The sequence below is a fragment of the Pogoniulus pusillus genome, chromosome 18 (assembly GCF_015220805.1).
Source record: "Pogoniulus pusillus isolate bPogPus1 chromosome 18, bPogPus1.pri, whole genome shotgun sequence".
NCBI classification, from domain to species: Eukaryota; Metazoa; Chordata; class Aves; order Piciformes; family Lybiidae; genus Pogoniulus; species Pogoniulus pusillus.
The window spans coordinates 2,846,316-2,867,641 of NC_087281.1; the positions used below are offsets into that span (position 1 = coordinate 2,846,316).

At 45.8% G+C, this 21,326-nt stretch overlaps 1 protein-coding gene across 1 annotated transcript in view; it reads left to right on the top strand.

Moving 5' to 3' along the window:
• The window catches only part of PRKN (parkin RBR E3 ubiquitin protein ligase), a 667,734-nt gene that overhangs the window by 630,925 nt on the left and 15,483 nt on the right, over positions 1-21,326 (top strand). Inside the window, exon 11 of the mRNA XM_064158244.1 lies at positions 19,249-19,335. Within this exon, the coding sequence (XP_064014314.1) occupies positions 19,249-19,335 (87 nt within the window). The remainder of the gene's footprint in view (positions 1-19,248; positions 19,336-21,326) is intronic.

Here is a 21,326-nt window from a genome sequence, read left to right on the forward strand (position 1 = left end):
GTGAAGCTATGGGAGAGATGGAGTGAAAAATAAGTGTTGACCACTTTTTTTTTAGTTGACTTTTTAAAGGCTTTTAAAGTAATGAGGGAAATATAAATAGAGAGGAGCTTGAGTTTTGTTTTAGGAATGCAGTGAATCACAGAATCATAGAATGAACCAGGTTGGAAGAGACCTCCAGCATCATTCAGTCCAACGTATCACCCATTCCTATCCAATCAACTATACCACAGAATCATAGAATCATAGCATGAATGAGGTTGGAAGAGACCTCCAGCATCATTCAGTCCAACCTATCACCCAGTCCTATCCAATCAACTATACCACAGAATCATAGAATCATAGCATGAATGAGGTTGGAAGAGACCTCCAGCATCATTCAGTCCAACCTATCACCCAGTCCTATCCAATCAACTATACCACAGAATCATAGAATCATAGCATGAATGAGGTTGGAAGAGACCTCTAAGATCAGCCAGTCCAACCTAGCACCCAGCCCTAGCCAATCAAGTAGACCATGGCACTAAGTGCCTCATCCAGTCTTGATCCAGTCAATGAAGAAAGAGAAAATATTTGCATGTAGCCAGAGAAATGGAAAGAATAAAATGATTTCTATGAAAGGCACAGGAACAGTCATGAGAGGGAGGTGGTGCAGGAGGAGGTGGATTAGCACAGCAGAATGTCACAAATGACAGGCACTCGATGTGTTGGTCTTGTCTAACGATTCTTGATGCCATGTAGCTATATGAATTCATGTTCTAGATGTAAAAACAGGCAATTAGACCCTGACCATCAGCAGCTGTAAATTAATGAACCTTCAGTGGAGAAAAGGGAGTTGTGCCCATTTCCATTACTGCCTTGCTTTCTTAGAAGTAAATGAATCATCATAGAATCAACCAGGTTGGAAGAGACCTCCAAGCTCATCCAGTCCAACCTAGTACCCAGCCCTAGACAATCAACCAGACCATGGCACTAAGTGCCTCAGCCAGGCTTGGCTTCAACACCTCCAGGCACAGCAACTCCACCACCTCCCTGGGCAGCCCATTCCAATGCCAATCACTCTCTCTGACAACAACTTCCTCCTAACCAGCCCAGACCTCCCCTTGCACAACTTGAGACTGTGTCCCCTTCTTCTGTTGCTGGGTGCCTGCCAGAAGAGACTGATCCCCACCTGGCTACAGCCTCCCTTCAGGTAGTTGTAGAGAGCAATGAGGTCTGCCCTGAGCCTCCTCTTCTGCAGGCTGCACACCCCCAGCTCCCTCAGCCTCTCCTCACAGGGCTGTGCTCCAGGCCCCTCACCAGCTTCATCACCCTTTGGACACATTCCAGTATCTCAACATCTCTCTTTGAATGGAGGAGCCCAGAACTGGACACAGTACAGATAAAGCAGATGAAGCCACAGATAAATCACAGAATCACAGAACTTCCTAGGTTGTAAAAGACCTTCAAGATCATCGAGTCCAGTCATTAGTTTCACACCAATGAAGCATCCAGCAGCCATACATGATTATTCTAGATACTTTTTCACTGCAGTTGTTAGTTGCAGAAACCTTAAAAAGGATGTGCCAATTCCTAATTTCTTCAGAGCCAGCTCCCATGTGATTCTGCAAAGCAGGTCCATGGATGTCTGGCCTGTCTGGATGTGTTCCTCTGTGATCTGTGTTAGATAGTATTGCCCTGCTCTGTCAGAGGGGCTGGACTTGATGTTCTCCTTGGGTCCCTTCCAACCCCTAGCATCCTGTGAGCCAGTGAACAGGCTAATATCTGTTCTCTTCAAGTCCCAGCTTCTGGTCCTGTTTTTTTGCCTTGTTCCCACCTCCCAGCGTCCTGAACTCCATCAATTCCTAATCACTACAGCCTAGACTGCCTCCAGCCTTCCCATGTCCAACCAGTTCTTCCTTGGTGGAAGCATGAGGTGCAGCAGACCAAGTCCTCTTGTTAGCTTCTCCATCACTTGTGTCAAGAAATTGCCACCAGCACACTCCAAAAAACTTCTGGTTTGCTGGTGCCCTGCTGTGTTGCCTCCCAGGCAACTAGAGAAATGCAGTGCACGTTGGGACACTGACAGAAACCCAAAGAGAAGGAAGAAAATTGCTGAGGTGTTTTTGATAACCTGGAGGATGAGTGGAGCATGGTTTTTGGTAGATAAGTGTCAGCATATTCTGACACAGGCTGCTGTTAATTGGTGTTATAGGTGTATTCAGCACCAGAATGTGAAGTTTATTCTGCTAGAACACGTCTGTGTGGTTCATCACAGTGCTGCCAAGTGAAGTTCCAGACTGTTTGCATTTGTGGTAAACCTGATAATGCTCTCAGCTCACATCTCAGGGATCTTTTCTTGTTGTTGCTGTTGTTAGACTGTATAATTACTTCACAGGAAATGTGTAGGATCAACAAACCAGGAAAGGATCAGTTCGAAAGGTGAGGCAAGAAGTCACATTATTGACTAGGTATATACTCTCTGAACACAATTAGCATCAACTGTGTAAGTCTGACAAAGCATTCCTGTATCAGAAGAAAAGTACTTGAAAACCACACAACTAGACTTTGCACTGAAATGAAGGTATAGCACTGAGGGATCCGTAATGAGGAGCTCTGGGTGGTGACAGGTGTCTCTTGGCATGAATGAGTGCAGCTGTCACTGATTTTTGATCAGCCCTATGTTTCTCAGGAAGCACCTGCTTTGCTTTCTTGAAAGATGAGGCAGGCTATTTTCATTGCTATTCCACTGCTTTCTCCAGCAGTGCTTATAGAATACTCTGTGCTTTGCAAAGATGATGCCCCAGTCAGAATAGAATCGTAGAATCAACCAGGTTGGAAGAGACCTCCAAGATCATCCAGGCCAACCTAGCACCCAGCCCTAAACAATCAACCAGACCATGGCACCAAGTGCCCCATCCAGCCTTTTCTTGAACACCTCCAGGGACAGTGACTCCACCACCTCCCTGGGCAGCCCATTCCAATGCCAATCACTCTCTCTGCCAGGAACTTCCTCCTAACATCCAGCCTAGACCTCCCACACACACAACTTGAGACTGTGTCCCCTTGTTCTGTTGCTGCTTGCCTGGCAGAAGAGACCAACCCCACCTGGCTACAGCCTCCCTTCAGGCAGTTGTAGACAGCAATGAGGTCAGCCCTGAGCCTCCTCTTCTGCAGGCTGCACACCCCCAGCTCCCTCAGCCTCTCCTCACAGGGCTGTGCTCCAGGCCCCTCACCAGCTTCATTGCCTTTCTCTGGACACCTTCCAGCACCTCAACATCTCTCTTGAACTGAGGAACCCAGAACTGGACACAGTACTCAAGATGTACCCCAAGCTATACTCAAGGAGCACCCCTCTCTCCTTTTGTGTGGTTCAGTGCACCTGGCTATCGTTTCTCCACTACAAGACTGTCTGTTCAGGCCTGGATTTGCATGTGTCAGCTGTTGGTAACAGTGCACTCGATCGCAGTTGTTGACAGTGATATTTTAGGATCTCTTTCAGTTGCACAAGCTTAACAGAGGCTGCTGGTGCTGATTCCCGTGTCATGCCTGCCATCTTCTGGAAAGCTTTCAACATTGTTGGCTGGGCTGGTTTTAATGTAGATGAGTTCCAGCAACAAGGACGTGAACAAAATATGTTTCTTGCATGTGGTTATAGGAATATAGTCTGAGTGGCACAGAATGAAAGTTCATCTGTGGAGTGACTTCTTTCTGTTAGGGATACTGAGAAGCTTTTCAGAGAAGAGAGTGGTCCTGCTTTCTGTTGCAATTCAGTGTGAATCAGGCTTTGGATAATTGCTTAACTCTCATTAGCTTACCAGCCTGTGTATTCAGCAGTTCATTTCAAGAGCCACCTAATGAATCCATCAGATTTCCAGGTCTGTTTGCACATATAAATGTGCAGCGAGATGCTCAAATGCCCAGGGCATGCATGCATAGCAGCAGTATTATCATATGGAAATAGGTTTGTCATACCGTTTAAGGGCACATTAATTGAACTCTAAAGCTGCTGAAGCAGGAGCTAAAGCCACAGGCAGTAAAATTAATTTCTCATGGCATTCCATGTGAGCTGATAGACACAATCAGCAACAAAACATCTTCGTTTCAAATGTGTAAGAAGTGATATTTTAATACAACTTCAAAGCTCTTTTTTTTTTCTCCAAAAATAATACTAAAAAAAAAGAAATAATTTTTGGTGGCAGTCATGTGAAGTGATGCATCTTCTGCAGAAAGGACACAGCCAAAGCAAGATGCTGCTGGACTCACAGAAATAATTTATCATGCACTTTCTAAAGGCATATCAAGACAAATAGAATTTCCCCTTAAAAATAATGCTTACTGCCATGTACATTTTTGCTAATTCTTTGTATTCATTTTAGTGGAGATGATGTGCATGTTACATTCTTCTCTTCTCTTCTCTTCTCTTCTCTTCTCTTCTCTTCTCTTCTCTTCTCTTCTCTTCTCTTCTCTTCTCTTCCCTTTCCTTTTTTTTCTTTTCTCCTTTCCTTTCATTTTTTCCTTCCCTTCCCTTCCCTTCCCTTCCCTTCCCTTCCCTTCCCTTCCCTTCCCTTCCCTTCCCTTCCCTTCCCTTCCCTTCCCTTCCCTTCCCTTCCCTTCCCTTCCCTTCCCTTCCCTTCCCTTCCCTTCCCTTCCCTTCCCTTCCCTTCCCTTCCCTTCCCTTCCCTTCCCTTCCCTTCCCTTCCCTTCCCTTCCCTTCCCTTCCCTTCCCTTCCCTTCCCTTCCCTTCCCTTCCCTTCCCTTCCCTTCCCTTCCCTTCCCTTCCCTTCCCTTCCCTTCCCTTCCCTTCCCTTCCCTTCCCTTCCCTTCCCTTCCCTTCCCTTCCCTTCCCTTCCCTTCCCTTCCCTTCCCTTCCCTTCCCTTCCCTTCCCTTCCCTTCCCTCCCCTCCCCTCCCCTCCCCTCCCCTCCCCTCCCCTCCCCTCCCCTCCCCTCCCCTCCCCTTTTCTTTCCTTTTTTCTTCCCTTTTTCTTTCCTTTCCTTTCCTCTTTCCGTTCCTTCCCTTTCCTTTCCTTTTTCCTTTTTCCTTTCTCCTTTCTCCTTTCTCCTTTCTCCTTTCTCCTTTCTCCTTTCCTTTTTCCTTTCTCCTTTCCTTTCCTTTCCTTTCCTTTCCTTTCCTTTCCTTTCCTTTCCTTTCCTTTCCTTTCCTTTCCTTTCCTTTCCTTTCCTTTCCTTTCCTTTCCTTTCCTTTCCTTTCCTTTCCTTTCCTTTCCTTTCCTTTCCTTTCCTTTCCTTTCCTTTCCTTTCCTTTCCTTTCCTTTCCTTTCCTTTCCTTTCCTTTCCTTTCCTTTCCTTTCCTTTCCTTTCCTTTCCTTTCCTTTCCTTTCCTTTCCTTTCCTTTCCTTTCCTTTCCTTTCCTTTCCTTTCCTTTCCTTTCCTTTCCTTTCCTTTCCTTTCCTTTCCTTTCCTCTTTTTCTTCCCTTCCCTTCCTCCTCCTCCTCCTTCTCCTTCTACTTCTCCTTCTCCTTTCCAACAAAACACATGCTCTGACTACCTGCTCTGAGGTAAATACTGCATTGTTCCACTGGAATTACAGTGGATTTTTACTACTGTAAATGAGAGAGATACACATTTTATTTTAATATATGCCTATATATATCATCTCTTTTAGAGGTTTGGTTCTTTCCCATTGGAATGGGCTGCCCAGGGAGGTGGTGGAGGCACCGTCCCTGGGGGTCTTCAAGAAAAGACTGGATGAGGCACTTAGTGCCATGGTCTAGTTGATTGTTTAGGGCTGGGTGCTAGGTTGGACTGGATGAGCTTGGAGGTCTCTTCCAACCTGGTTGATTCTATGATTCTATGATTCTCTTCTTTTTATCAGCTATCATATTTATCACTGTGTTCTTTTGTGAAGGATGCCCAGGGAGGTGGTGGAGTTGCCATTCCTGGAGGTGTTCAATACAAGCCTGGCTGAGGCACTTAGTGCCATTGTCTAGTTGATTGGACAGGGCTGGGTGCTAGGTTGGACTGGATGATCTTGGAGGTCTCTTCCAACCTGGTTGATTCTATGATTTAATCAAAAGCCATATATTTTCTCCAGCCCCTTAACACTGTCTCAGCCCCTCAGAGGTGAGGGTGGGGCAGTAATATTGATTTGTGAGCTACTCAAAATTTAAAGAACAATATCCATTAAATTACAAAATGCTTTTTAAACAAACCACAATTTTGATTCATTTTATATCTTTACTTTAAAAGTGTTCTTCATACTCATAAATTGCTAATCCACTTACCCCTTGCATTTAGTTTCTAACATATTCCATTAACTTATAAGGTAGGAATTTAATTGTTTTTTCAGTGTTTCCTCATATGAACATTATGTCATTTATTACAGAAGTCATCTGTAGGAATGTTAAGTTTGCCTGCATCCACTCTTCATTTTGTTACCCAGGCTTAGAATTGTTCAGAATGATACACTAAATAGACATGGCTAGGTATCTGTACCACTTGCTAAACTTAACTGAGAATGATTTTAAACCAATAAACAATTGATTATTTTCTCTTCCATGGTGTGAGCAAGAGCCCCATACTGTGTTGAATTTCCTTGCCATAGCTGTATCACACAGTGAAGTGAGAGATCTCTGCAGCTCTGCACCCCCCAGCTATCTGTGAGCAGTGCAGAAACATCTACACAGCACACAACAGCACTATGCAGAGACAGTAGTCCAGGTCCTAAATGTGCTATAGCAGCATTAGCTACAGATTACTGACATGGTTGTGAGACTTCCAGCAGGGCTACCTTGAAGCTTCTCAGCAGTGTAAGCTGCAAGTAAAATTCAGATTTGCCACCTGAGAAAGAAGGGAATGGGCTAGGCTACTGCTGCACAGAAAGGGACAGCAGAGAGGAGAAGTGGTATGCAGGAACTAAGAGCAGAGGAAAATCACACAATTTCTTAGATTGCAAAAGCCCTTCAAGCTCATCGAGTCAAATCATTAGTTTCACACTGACAAGTCCTTGACTAAACCAAAGCCCTCAGCACAACATCTAATCACTAGGAATTGATATGGTTGGAAAGGACCACCAGGATCATCCAGTCCAACCTTCATTCCAGCATCCTTCATCACTAGACCAAGATGCCCTATGGGGAGAGGCTGAGGGAGCTGGAGTTGTTTAGCCTGGAGAAAAGGTGGCTCATTGCTGTCTACAACTACCTGAAGGGAGGCTGTAGCCAGGTGGGGTTGGGCTCTTCTCCAGGCAACCAGCAACAGAAAAAGGGGAGACAGTCTCAAGTTGTCCTGGTGGAGGTCTAGGCTGGATGTTAGGAGGAAGTTCTTGGCCGAGAGAGTGATTGGCATTGGAGTGGGCTGCCCAGGGAGGTGGTGGAGTTGCTGTCCCTGGAGGTGTTGAAGCCAAGCCTGGCTGAGGCACTTAGTGCCATGGTGTAGTTGATTGTTTAGGGCTGGGTGCTAGGTTGGACTGGATGATCTTGGAGGTCTCTTCCAACCTGGTTGATTCTATGATTCTATGGTTCTATGCCTGGCTATGACAACTGATCCTGAAGGAGAAGACAGAGTCTGTGGCAGCAGCTGTTTCTGGAGATAGGAGTTGGGTTTTAAAGTACTGATGCTTAACATCTGAGATCTTGTCACAGTCCCTGTAGCATGACAGGCTAGAAGCCTTGCTCCCTCTGCTTGTCCACAGCTCTGGCACAGGTGAAATACCAGAAGTGTGAATGTCTTGCTGTGTTTTACATCTAGCTGCTGTAGGCAGCTGCCTTCTTTCTTTGAGCTTGTTTGGCTTCTGTTTCCAGAGGTAGCTTGGTTGGTATCTTGGTATCAGTCTGGGCATCCCTTCCCAGTGCTTTAGTGCACAGTATTGTTCTGCACCCTGTATGGCTGTGCAACTCTGCCAGAGCCACCTATGTCTGCTGAAACAACCAAGACCATGGTCTGCTTCAAAAATGTTGTGGTGGTTGAAGTCATGTTTGTTTGGATAGTCAGCTATCAGGTGAGGTTCTTTGGTGATAACAGAGCATTCTAATATGCATAACAAATAAAGGCTTTTGTACTTGCAAGGTGTCACAAAATCTTGTTACTAACCCTGTTTTAGAGGCTTTTCATTTGTACTTTCTGGAATGAGCTGGTAAGTCTCATATCCCAGCCAAGATGGTAAGAACAAGACTGTAATATCCTTGTCTGTAGGTATGGGGTACAAGGATGTGGAATGAGCAATATCCTTTCCCCCACAGGGGTGTGAAGTCATTTCATCTGAGTAAAGCATCTGTCCATCTGTCAGCTTCTTTCTTCTGTTCTATCCCTTGCTGCACTTGGACCACAAGACAGTTAATAAGTAAGACTGCCCATCAGCAAGCAAGATCTGGGTAGTTCTGGGGCAGTTTCTCTGAGTTTATGCTGTCCATTTCACCAATCCACTTTTTAGGCTAATTCCACCTAATGTAAGGCAAGCTGCAGGACAGTCTGTCTGCAGACACAAACTTATCAGCACTCGCTGAAGAGCCTTGGGATGTGCATGCCATCATTTAGATCTCTGGGAATGAGCCCCTGAGTTGTTTTGCAGGAATCAGGAGGGAGAATTTCACTTTCAAAAGAAAAACACTGAAATCTCTAAGACATTTTGATGCAGTCCTTTGCTTAAAGCTTTTAATGTTTATAGAAAGTTGCCTCTTAACAGTATTGATGGAAATTGCCCTCTAGATTGCAAAAGCTGCCCGGAGCCTGCAGCTAGGTTTTTGCCCCCCTGTTTTGACAGATCGTCATGCTTCTCACAAGAAGTTTGATTTTAGGTGAAATATGCAAAGTAAATGTGTGTTTTATTATAAGGAAGAGGTTTACAACTGCTCTGCAAGCACTGCTGTGCTTTGCTATCATATTGTGTCTGATAAACCCAGTGTTGTTAAAAAGGACACTTGTTCTACTGTGGCACTTACCTTCATTCATAGAATCATAGAATCAACCAGGTTGGAAGAGACCTCCAGGATCATCCAGTCCAACCTAGCACCCAGCCCTAGCCAATCAACCAGACCATGGCACTGAGTGCCTCAGCCAGGCTTTGCTTCAACACCTCCAGGGATGGTGCCTCCACCACCTCCCTGGGCAGCCCATTCCAATGCCAATCACTCTCTCTGCCAACAACTTCCTCCTAACATCCAGCCTAGACCTACCCCGGCACAACTTGAGACTGTGTCCCCTTGTTCTATTGCTGGTTGCCTGGCAGAAGAGACCAATCCCACCTGGCTACAATGTCCCTTCAGGTAGTTGTAGACAGTAATAAGATCACCCCTGAGCCTCCTCTTCTGCAGGCTGCACACCCCCAGCTCCCTCAGCCTCTCCTCATAGGGTTTGTGTTCCAGGCCCCTCACCAGCTTTATTGCCCTTCTCTGGACACCTTCCAGCATCTCAACATCTCTCTTGAATTGAGGGGCCCAGAACTGGACACAGTACACAAGGTGTGGCCTGAGCAGTGCTGAGTACAGGGGAAGAATAACCTCCCTTGTCCTGCTGGCCACACTGTTCTTGATGCAGGCCAGGATGCCATTGGCTCTCTTGGCCACCTGGGCACACTGCTGGCTGATGTTCAGCTACTATCTATCAGTACCCCCAGGTCCAGCCACTCTGTCCCCAGCCTATAGCGCTGCTTGGGGTTCTTGTGGCCAAAGTGCAGAATCCTGTCTTGTTAAATCTCATCCCATTGGCCTCTGCCCACCCATCCAGCCTGGCCAGGTCCCTCTGCAGGGCTCTCCTACCCTCCAACAGATCAACACCTCCAGCTTGGTATCATCTGCAAACTTACTGATGCTGGACTCAATCCCCTCGTCCAAGTCATCAATAAAGACATTGAACAGGACTGGGCCCAGCACTGATCCCTGGGGCACACCACTAGTGGCAGCTGCCAACTGGATGTGGCACCATTCACCACCACTCTCTGGGCTCTGCCATCCATCCAGTTCTTGATCCATTGTAGTATTTGCAGCTTTTTCTGTAACTGCCAATTGGCAAAGGCACAAATCCTAAATAAACATAGCTACTGCAGATGGTGTACGTTCTGCTTTTAAAGTTTCTTGATGTAGGCACAAGAAATACCAACAGACAGAACGTGTGGATGGCCACCTGACACTTGCTGCTGGACAGAACAACGTGCCAGAGGCAAAATCAATCCTGTACCCAAGATGTGTGGTTCACGGCAGTAGCGTGACATGGGCTGTGACACTTGGAGGAGGGTAGAGGATGTTTGTGGCAGGGCACACCCAAGTCCCTGCCCCACCAGGGGTTTGAATGGGGCACAAAACTGTTTTCCTCCGCCCTCCACCTCCAGCTCCAGGCATTTAGAATGTGGAAAGAAGTATCACAGTATCACAGTATTATCAGGGTTGGAAGAGACCTCACAGATCATCAAGTCCAACCCTTTACCACAGAGCTCAAGGCCAGACCATGGCACCAAGTGCCACGTCCAATCCTGCCTTGAACAGCCCCAGGGACAGCGACTCCACCACCTCCCCGGGCAGCCCATTCCAGTGTCCAATGACTCTCTCAGGGAAGAACTTTCTCCTCACCTCCAGCCTAAATTTCCCCTGGCACAGCCTGAGGCTGTGTCCTCTCGTTCTGGTGCTGGCCACCTGAGAGAAGAGAGCAACCTCCTCCTGGCCACAACCACCCCTCAGGTAGTTGTAGACAGCAATAAGGTCTCCCCTGAGCCTCCTCTTCTCCAGGCTAACCAATCCCAGCTCCCTCAGCCTCTCCTCATAGGGCTTGTGCAAAGTTCAAACCCTCACCCTTGTGGGCTTGAACGGGGAGAGCAAATCACCCCAGCATATATATATATGGCAACTGGACAGATTAGTCAGACCTTGAGGGGGACCTTGAGGAGCACCTTGAGGAGCATCTGGAAGGACAGTGAGGAGAAAGCGCATGGTCCCCGCTTTTGGTCTGCCACATCCTGACTTCCTGCTGCAGGGACCTGGCTCTGCCACAAACAGCACCATTCGTGGGAATACCGTGGAGCAGCCCAGCTTTTCCATGCGTTGCCCCACGCATGGTCTGGTTTATTGGCCAGGGCTGGGTGCTAGGTTGGCCTGGATGATCATGGAGGTCTCTTCCATCCTGGTTGATTCTATGATTCTATTGTGGTCCCACTTTCAAACTTTAAGTACTTAAAATTCTATGAATGGGTCAGTTAGGAATAACTGAGACTGCAGCTTGGTTTCCCCATCCTAGCTTTTCTTCAGTGCCAATCTTGGCACTGCAGATATCATCTCTGGGGTTCGAATTCCATAGAGCTGATCAGAATTTGGTCTGATTATAACAATAGGAGGATTTTTAAAACAGGATCTGGATTCTTTTTCAGGTTTTTAATACCTCCTATTCTAAGGTCACTGGGATTCAGGATTTCTGCTTAGGCCTACCTCCTGCATTTTTTCAGATATTCAGAAGTCTGTAATAGCACACAGCGAGGTTATATTAATTTCCAGTGCCTAAATCTCTAAAGTGCTTTGGGGATTTCCTTTATAATCCTCTTTTTAATGCATAAACCTAGAGGGTAAGTTTGGGACCTTTGAGATTTATTCTTTGTGTTGGCTGTTTTCCAGCTGATGAGGAAACAATAGTAAATGCTAAATACACAAGGACACAGACATTTTCTGTACTGATTATATTAGCATATATATTTAAATATTTTATACATATTATATTTTTGTTTGTATTACATATAGCATATAGATTTATACATTTTGTACTATATATATTATATTATATAGAATCATAGAACCAAACAGGTTGGAAAAGACCTCTAAGATCATCCAGTCCAACCTAGCACCCAGCCCTGGCCAATCAACCAGACCATGGCACTAAGTGCCTCAGCCAGGCTTTTCTTAAGCACCTCCAGTGATGCCAACTCCACCACCTCCCTGGGCAGCCCATTCCAATGCCAATCTCTCTCTCTGGCAACAACTTCCTCCTAACATCCAGCCTAGACCACCCCCAGCACACCTTGAGACTGTGTCCCCTTGTTCTATTGGTGGTTGCCTGGGAGAAGAGACCAACCCCACCTGGCTACAGCCTCCCTTCAGGGAGTTGTAGACAGCAACGAGGTCCCCCCTGAGCCTTCTCTTTTGCAGGCTGCACACCCCCAGCTCCCTCAGCCTCTCCTCACAGGGCTCTGCTCCAGGCCCCTCACCAGCTCCTCACCCTTCTCTGGACACCTTCCAGCACCTCAACATCTCTCTTGAATTGAGGAGCCCAGAACTGGACACAGCACTCAAGCTGTGGCCTGACCAGTGCTCAGTACAAGGGAAGAATAACCTCACATATATATTTATACTTAAATTTTATTATATTATATTATCATAGAATCATAGAATCAGCCAGGTTGGAAGAGACCTCCAAGATCATCCAGTCCAACCTAGCACCCAGCCCTAACCAATCAACCAGACCATGGCACTAAGTGCATCATTATGTTATATTGTATTATTTTGTGTTGCATTATATTAATTGTATATATATATATTTATTTGGCAAATTAAGGAAAAGAAAGTAATTTTAAACATTTACTAATCGTAAATTTATCCAAAACTGCTAACTCCTGACTGAACAACTTGAATCCTTTTACTTCTAAGAGAAAATAACTCTAATAGTAAATCCCTAAAATTCAAGTTAACCAATAACCTTTTACTTCCAAGAGAAAATAACTCTATTGGTACATCCCTAAAATTCAAGTTAACCAATAGCTATTTTGCAACTGCCATGTTTTATTGCTGTAACTCTATAATATTTCTCATGTCTCAATGTAAAAACAAAATGAATAGAAGTCTCACAAAGTGCTCTTTGTGGTAAGTGATGTGCCTGTTCTTTATGATGCATGCTTTGCCATAAAAAGAGAGTGTGAATGCATTTCTGTTGGGAAATGCCTGTTTATTCTGACAAACCCATCAGCCTCTGGGGGTGTTCTTTTGCCAGAGAACTGCTTTTCCATCTCATCCATTATCTAATAAGATGTGTCCTGTCAGAGCAGAAAACAAAAACCAAAAGATGAGGCTTTCTTTCATGACATGGATGTGGCAGGCTCACTCGTGGAGCTGCTTGCAAAACACACCCTTGGTAATGAGCAGCCCAGTTATACGCTCATGCATGCTTCCAGTGGTGCCTATGGGGAAACCATTGGTAACATGGGACACCAGGAGCTTTTGTTTTAAGGGTAAGTAGAAAAAGTGGCCTCTCTAATGAGAAAATACATTTCACATCTTTGTGGAATATAGCAGGAGTTGTTGAATTTTATTGTTACAATAAATAGCAATGCCACTTGAACTGCACTGTGAGGGAATGGCTTTGCAAAATAGAGGCCCTGAGGTTCTTGCTCTCTTTCTCTCTCTCTTTCTGTCTCTTTCTCTCTTTCTCTCCCTTTCTCTTTCTCTCCCTTTCTCTTTCTCTTTCTCTTTCTCTTTCTCTTTCTCTTTCTCTTTCTCTTTCTCTTTCTCTTTCTCTTTCTCTTTCTCTTTCTCTTTCTCTTTCTCTCTCTCTTTCTCTTTCTTTCTTTCTTTCTTTCTTTCTTTCTTTCTTTCTTTCTTTCTTTCTTTCTTTCTTTCTTTCTTTCTTTCTTTCTTTCTTTCTTTCTTCTCTCTCTCTTTCTCTCTTTCTTTTTCTTTCTTTCTTTTTTCTTTCTTTCTCTCTCTCTCTATGTCTTTCTCTCTCTCTCTTTCTCTCCCTTTCTCTTTCTTTCTCTTTCTCTCTTTCTTTCTTTCTCTCTCTCTCTTTCTCTCTTTCCCTCTTTCTTTCTCTCTCTTCTTTCCTTCTCTCTCTCTCTTTTTCTCCTTCTCTCCCTTTCTCTTTCTCTCTTTCTCTCTCTTTCTTTCTCTCTCTGTCATTCTCTTTCTCTTTTTGTCTCTCTCTTTCCCTCTTTTTCTCTATCTCTTTCTCTCTCTCTCTCTCGTTCTTTCTCTCTCTTCTCTCTCTCTTTCTTTCTCTCTCTTTCTCTCCCTGTCTCTCTTTCTCTCTCTCTCTTCAGCATTTCTCCCTTTTCAATGTTTAGGAAGGGTTTAAAATAACCTGGGAAGCCTGAGGTAGCCTGTGTTGAGGAAAACAAGCTGAGGCAGGGTGTGATAGAGCAGTGTAAGCAAAACCCTTTCAGAAAAATGTTCTCAGCCAGATGTGTTCATAAGGAAAGAAGAGTCACACGGGGAAAAGAGAATAGGGACACACAGTAGTAAAATCAGGCCATAACCTTAACTGTCAGGGGATAAGAAGTCTTTAAGATATTAGTTATCCAGGCAAAGAGTACCTCTCTGTCAAAGGTTCAGGCTGTGACAGTCACTGAACAAGTGATAGGCAGTCCCTCCTAACCCTTCTCCCTTTCCAAGGAAAGATAAAGGGAGTAAGGGAGAGACACTTACAGAATGTTAAAGTAAGCCAGCTTTATTGATAATCATAGCAAAAAATCTGAACTATCATAGAATGGTAAGGGCAACCAGGTTGGAAGAGACCTCCAAGATCATTCAGTCCAACCTAGCACCCAGCCCTAAACAATCAACCAGACCATGGCACTAAGTGCCCCATCTAGTCTTTTTTTGAACACCTCCAGGGATGGCGACTCCACCACCTCCCTGGGCAGCCCATTCCAATGCCAATCACTCTCTCTGCCAACAACTTCCTCCTAACAGCCAGCCCAGACCTCCCCTGGCACAACTTCAGACTGTGTCCCCTTCTTCTGTTGCTGCTTGCCTGGCAGAAGAGACCAACCCCACCTGGCTACAGCCTCCCTTCAGGGAGTTGTAGACAGCAATGAGCTCTGCTCTGAGCCTCCTCTGCTGCAGGCTGCACACCCCCAGCTCCCTCAGCCTCTCCTCACAGGGCTGTGCTCCAGGCCCCTCACCAGCTTCATTACCCTTCTCTGGACATGTTCCAGTATCTCAACATCTCTCTTGAATGGAGGAGCTCAGAACTGTGCACAGCACTCAAGGTGTGGCCTGAGCAGTGCTGAGTACAGGGGCAGAATAACCTCCCTTGTCCTGCTGGCCACACTGTTCCTGATGCAGGCCAGGATGCCATTGGCTGTCCTGCCCACTTGGGCACACTGCTGGCTCATCTTCAGCTACTATCTACGAGCATCCAGAGGTCCCTTTTTGCCTGGCTGCTCTCAGCCACTCTGTTCCCAGCCTGTAGTGCTGCTTGGGGTTGTTGTGGCCAAATGTAGAACCCTGCACTTGGCCTTGTTAAATCTCATCCCATTGGCCTCTGCCCACCCATCCAGCCTGTCCAGGTCCCTCTGCAGGGCTCTCCTACCCTCCATAGATCCACACCTGCTCCTAGCTTGGTGTCCTCTGCAAACTTACTGATGCTGGACTCAATCTTCTGGTCCTGATCATCCATAAAGACATTGCAAAGGATTGGACCCAGCACTGATTCATTGGTTTGCTGAGAGGGAGAAAAAACTGGAATATCAACAATTTGTCCCACTCTGGTCTGTGAAGCTGGATCTATTTGCTTCCTTTTCATTCTAATCTTTCCACTAACAATTAACAGTGTAAGCTTTGTTGGTTGTTGTCTTTTTCTGGGAAAGTAGAGGGAGCAAGAAGGGGGAACTTTGAGCCCCTTCTGGGCAGTTTCCTTTGTCTGGAAAGGAGTTTGGCTTTCTGTATTACTTCTAATTCCTATATAATTGTAAATACCTATAACTGTATTGTGTATATATGCTTGTAAATTTTGCTTTGTTGTAAATAGAGCTTCATCTTACTTCCAAGCCATCTGAGCTGGTCTGGTAAAGTTCAGCAGTGGAGAGGTGGGGAAATTCCTAACCCACCGCATACCTCTGCCACTGATGCTTCAAGGCAGGCATTGGGGAAGGCCCAGTTTGGAATCAACAGATGATGGTAATCAAATTCAGGAGCACATAGGTTGGAATCTAAGGCAGAATGGGCAGAGCCTTCCTCTTGCCAGCCATTGAGGAGGACAGCTTGACCCTTGTGATCCCTCGGCTTTATACTGTATATGGCATACATGGAATGGAATACCTTGGTGGTCAGTTTAGGGTTGCCCCTCCTATCCATTCTTCCCCACAGGTGCAGCCCTTTACTTTCTGAACCCCAAACATAGTACAGAGGATTAACAGTGACCTTGATCTGCATACCAGTCCTTGGTACTAAAGTGGAAACATGGAGAGTTATCACTTCTAGAAATAGAGACTGCCTACAAAATATGCTGCTAGCTTCAGAAAGGGCCATTACATAGGAGAGACTGAGCTGAAAAGCAAAACCACTGAACAGAATTAGTGCTGGTCTGACTTAAAGCAGGACACTCCCTGTATGTTTGAGCAGTGTTCATTATGGCTGAAACTTTTGCCCAGATGTTCTTGTATTTAAATGATGCTCTATTAAAGTAATGTAGCCTCATTGCTGTCTACAACTCCCTGAAGGGAGGCTGTAGCCAGGTGGGGTTGGTCTCTTCTCCCAGGCAACCAGCAACAGAAGAAGAGGACACAGTCTCAAGTTGTGCCAGGGTAGGTCTAGGCTGGATGTTAGGAGGAAGTTGTTGTCAGAGAGAGTGATTGGCATTGGAATGGGCTGCCCAGGGAGGTGGTGGAGTCACTGTCCCTTGAGGTCTTAAAGAAAAGACTTGGATGAGGCACTTAGTGCCATGGTCTGATTAACTGGACAGGGCTGGCTGCTAGGTTGGCCTGGATGATCTTGGAGGTCTCTTCCAACCTGGTTGATTCTATGATTCTATACAAACTACCTTGGAAAAGTGCTGTCAATGTTAAGCTGTTTGCTAAAAGGCACCAAGTGGTTTAACAAATCAGTGTTAGCTGAAGTAAAAAAAAGCATTTGAAATCATGGACAAAGTAGTGCAGAGAAGTGACAAGAAGGAAAACAAGTGATTAGGTTTGCTACCTCTGGAAGTTAGAACACTCAGTCCACTCCTTCACTCCAAATTTTCTTGACTTTGTGAATAAAAGGATCAATCTTTTAGGACTTGTACAGTGCTTCTTTTCGTAAGAGCAGTTTCTTTAGCATCACAATGAAATATGATTTTCAGTGCTTTATAGAAAAGTGACAATGCAGCTTTAAAGGGTTCCAAATGAAATTGCAAAAGCAGGAATTTGTGGCAGACAAATGCTCTAGTGTCATGTCCTCTTGATATCCTTGTATTCATTACCTGTGAATGCAGGTCTCTATCTAAAAATCAAGGCTGTTTTATCAGTCTTGCTTATAATGCCAGTCAGAATGGCTTACCCCTGAGAGCTATTTCAGAGTCTGGAGTTGCTTCAAGACAGCATAGCTTTTAAACAACATAAAAGAGACCTGGGTTACATTATTGATTCTTTTTTCCCCTTACCAGCAAGGACACAGAGCTTAATGCAGCATGGCTAGGTCAAAGATTTTGACATGTGTCAAGACAGATATCTTCATTTTAGATTTGGTTGCTGTTATTTTTTTTAATGGCAGTAAATTTGATACATGTGAAGGAGTTTAGACGGCAGAGGCAGCTCAGACCGAGGTAGGGACTCATCTCATCTGCAAAATACATTAGTTTACAATTAAACCTTCTGTAAAGAGCAATGTAATTTAAGGAAGATTAGCCCAGAACAATTGCTAGAAATGCAGTAAGGGTCTAGAGGTAGTCCCCTAAAATGCATGTTAAGTAACCTATCATTGTGTTCTTTCTATGGACTTCAAAACCATAGAGGTTGAGGGAGCTGGGCCTGTTTAGCCTGGAGAAGGGGAGGCTCAGGGGTGATCTTATTACTGTCTACAACTACCTGAAGGGGCATTGTAGCCAGGTGGGGGGTGGCCTCTTCTCCCAGGCAACCAGCAATAGAACAAGGGGACACAAGTTGTGCCTCTTCTCCCAGGTAACCAGCAATAGAACAAGGGGACACAGTCTCAAGTTGTGCCAGGGTAGGTCTAGGCTGGATATTAGGAAGAAGTTCTTCACAGAGAGAGTGATTGGCATTGGAATGGGCTGCCCAGGGAGGTGGTGGAGGCACCATCCCTGGAGGTGTTCAAGAAAGGACTGGCTGAGGCACTTAGTGCCATGGTCTGGTTGATTGGATAGGGCTGGGTGCTAGGTTGGACTGGATGATCTTGGAGGTCTCTTCCAACCTGGTTGATTCTATGATTCTGTGATTCTGTAAAAGCCTATGACAAGGATATAATCTTCTAGAAAATGGCACTGCATATGCCCTTTATCATGATCATCCCCTAGTAAAGTCAGCAACAGTCTTCCAGAAAGAATGCATTTGATGCAGAACTGTGAATAAACTGCTTCTGTTAGCAAACACTATAAAGCAGAACTGCCTCTTTCAGCCACTCCTTTTCTTCTGTAAACAGATTTCACTGTAGGAGAAACACACCCAGAAGTATCTAGTATAACTTTATGTCCCTAAATGGTCTGTGCAGCAAAATTTCAATTTTAATAATTGCATTTATGTCATTTCACCAATAAGAAGAAAGGGACCTGGGGGTGCTGGTAGATAGTAGTTGAACATCAGCCAGCAGTGTGCCCAGGTGGTCAGGAGAGCCAATGACATCCTGGCCTGGATCAGGAACAGTGTGGCCAGCAGGACAAGGGAGGTTATTCTGCCCCTGTACTCAGCACTGGTCAGACCACACCTTGAGTGCTGTGTCCAGTTCTGGGCTCCTCAATTCAAGAGAGATGTTGAGATACTGGAAGGTGTCCAGAGAAGGGTGACAAAGCTGGTGAGGGGCCTGGAACACAAACCCTATGAGGAGAGGCTGAGGGAGCTGGGGGTGTGCAGCCTGCAGCAGAGGAGGCTCAGGGCAGAGCTCATTGCTGTCTACAACTCCCTGAAGGGAGGCTGTAGCCAGGTGGGGTTGGTCTCTTCTGCCAGGCAAGCAGCAACAGAAGAAGGGGACACAGTCTCAAGCTGTGCCAGGGGAGGTCTAGGCTGGATGTTAGGAGGAAGTTCCTGCCAGAGAGAGTGATTGGCATTGGAATGGGCTGCCCAGGGAGGTGGTGGAGTCGCTGTCCCTGGAGGTGTTCAAGAGCAGACTGGTTGAGGCACTTAGTGCCATGGTCTAGTTGACTGGACAGGGTGGGTGATAGGTTGGACTGGATGATCCTGGTGGTCTCTTCCAACCATGTTGATACTATGATTCTGTGATAAAATGTATGATAAAGAAAAAACTGCATTAATGACCAGAGTGTATAATAAGATGCACAATTAGCATGATAATGGGAATTTAATGGGATGAGCAGGGCAAGAGATCATCTACTGTATGACTCTTCACACATGTAACCTGCTGTAAATGTCCCTAATGTGGTTTTATGACTTGTGTGCTTTGTCTTGTTTTCAGTTTGTGTTCTGTCATGAATGTAAAGAAGAATACCATGAAGGGGAATGCAGCTCTCTTCTCAGCACACAGGGAGCCCAGGCCCAGAAGGTATGGATCCCACTACTCATCATATCCTGATCCTTATCCATGGCCCATCTAGAGTGACGTTTATCAAATGAGTCCTAATTATAATCCTCAGTAAAAGCAATTATCTTTATGCCAAATTACTCCACCCGTTAGAGTTGCCAAATGGGCTTTGAGGTAGATTTCAGTCACTTTGATTGACAGAGTAGCTGAGTTCTGTCAGGGGCACACTGGGTTCTGCCATAAATTGATAAGGAAAACACTTTCCCAGTGGGTTTTTTTGGGGCTGTCTCTATGCAATGTGAACACTTTTGGAAGGCTTTCCTTAGTCTTGCTGCCTTTCAGTGCACCAGTCAGTAAATCATGTGGATTTGAAGAGCAGGGGGTTTATACAGCCTATGCAGAAAATGCTGTTAAGATAATTTGTGTTTTAGCCTGTGCTGAAAGCTGTCAGAGAGCCCAGAATAATTATCATCTATAATTTTGTAGCTATTTTAGCTATAGAACAGAACAGGAAATTGTCTTCCTCTCCTGGCATTTCTCTTTGTCTGAAGTGCATGTTTCCCAGCTCTCAGCAGTAAATAAATCAGTCTTGCCTTTTTGTGGGGAAAGTGCAAATGATCAAGAGATACTTCCTAAATATCTCACAGCCTGATGCCCATGGTGCGCTCCTAGGAAGCAGAAATCTGATATTCAGATGTCTGATACTTTTGATACTAAGAGGAAACTAAACCTTGAGTCATAAAATCATAGAATCAATCAGGTTGGAAGAGACCTCCAAGATTATCCACTCCAATTTATCACCCAGCTCTGTCCAGTCACCTAGACCATGGTGCTAAGTGCCTCATCCAGGGACAGGGTGGCTGGAGAGCAGCCAGGCAGAAAGGAACCTGGGGGTACTGGTAGATAGTAGCTGAACATGAGACAGCAGTGGGCCCAGGTGGCCAAGAGAGCCAATGGCAACCTGGCCTGGATCAGTGTGGCCAGCAGGACAAGGGAGGTTATTCTTCCCCTGTACTCAGCACTGGTCAAGCCACACCTTGAGTGCTGTGTCCAGTTCTGGGCTCCTCCATTCAAGAGAGATGTTGAGATACTGGAAGGTGTCCAGAGAAGGGCAGCAAAGCTGGTGAGGGGCCTGGAGCACAGCCCTGTGAGGAGAGGCTGAGGGAGCTGGGGGTGTGCAGCCTGCAGAAGAGGAGGCTCAGGGCAAACCTCATTGCTGTCTACAACTCCCTGAAGGGAGGCTGTAGCCAGGTGGGGTTGGGCTCTTCTGCCAGGCAAGCAGCAACAGAAGAAGGGGACACAGTCTCAAGTTGTGCCAGGGTAGGTCTAGGCTGGATGTTAGGAGGAAGTTGTTGCCAGAGAGTGATTGGCATCGGAATGGGCTGCCCAGGGAGGTGGTGGAGTTGCCATCCAGCTTGACAGATGTGGGACTATGGGCAGGTGTTGATGGGGACTTGTGGCAGGCCAGTTCCATCAGGGCATGCTCAGGTCCTGTCAGTGCCTGCAGAGTGGCTCTGTCTGAGGCTGACTTTTGAGGCCTCTCACTCTTTAAATGTAGAGCCTGGGAGAGAGGTGGAGGCAATCTGGGAACATTTGCCATGTGATACTATGGCACACTTCACTTTCCATGCTTTAGAGACACTGCACTAGGTTATGACCTTTGAAGTGATTCTTCCCTTTAGCCTTTATTAGCGAAGCTCTTTAAATTTACCACAAATAATTAGCCCTCATTGAGACAGAATTAAACATCCTAGTAGTCAGTCAGGGTGCCTACCTCTGGTACCCAGGAACACATGTACTACTACCTTGCCAGCACACAGGATCACAGGATGTTAGGGCGTGGAAGGGACCCAAAGAAATCAAGTCCATCCCCCCTGCCAGAGCAGGACCACACAATCTAGCACAGATCACAGAGGAACACATCCAGACAGGCCTTGAAAGTCTCCAGAGAAGGAGACTCCACAACCTCTCTGGGAAGCCTGTTCCAGTGCTCTGTGACCCTTACAGTAAAG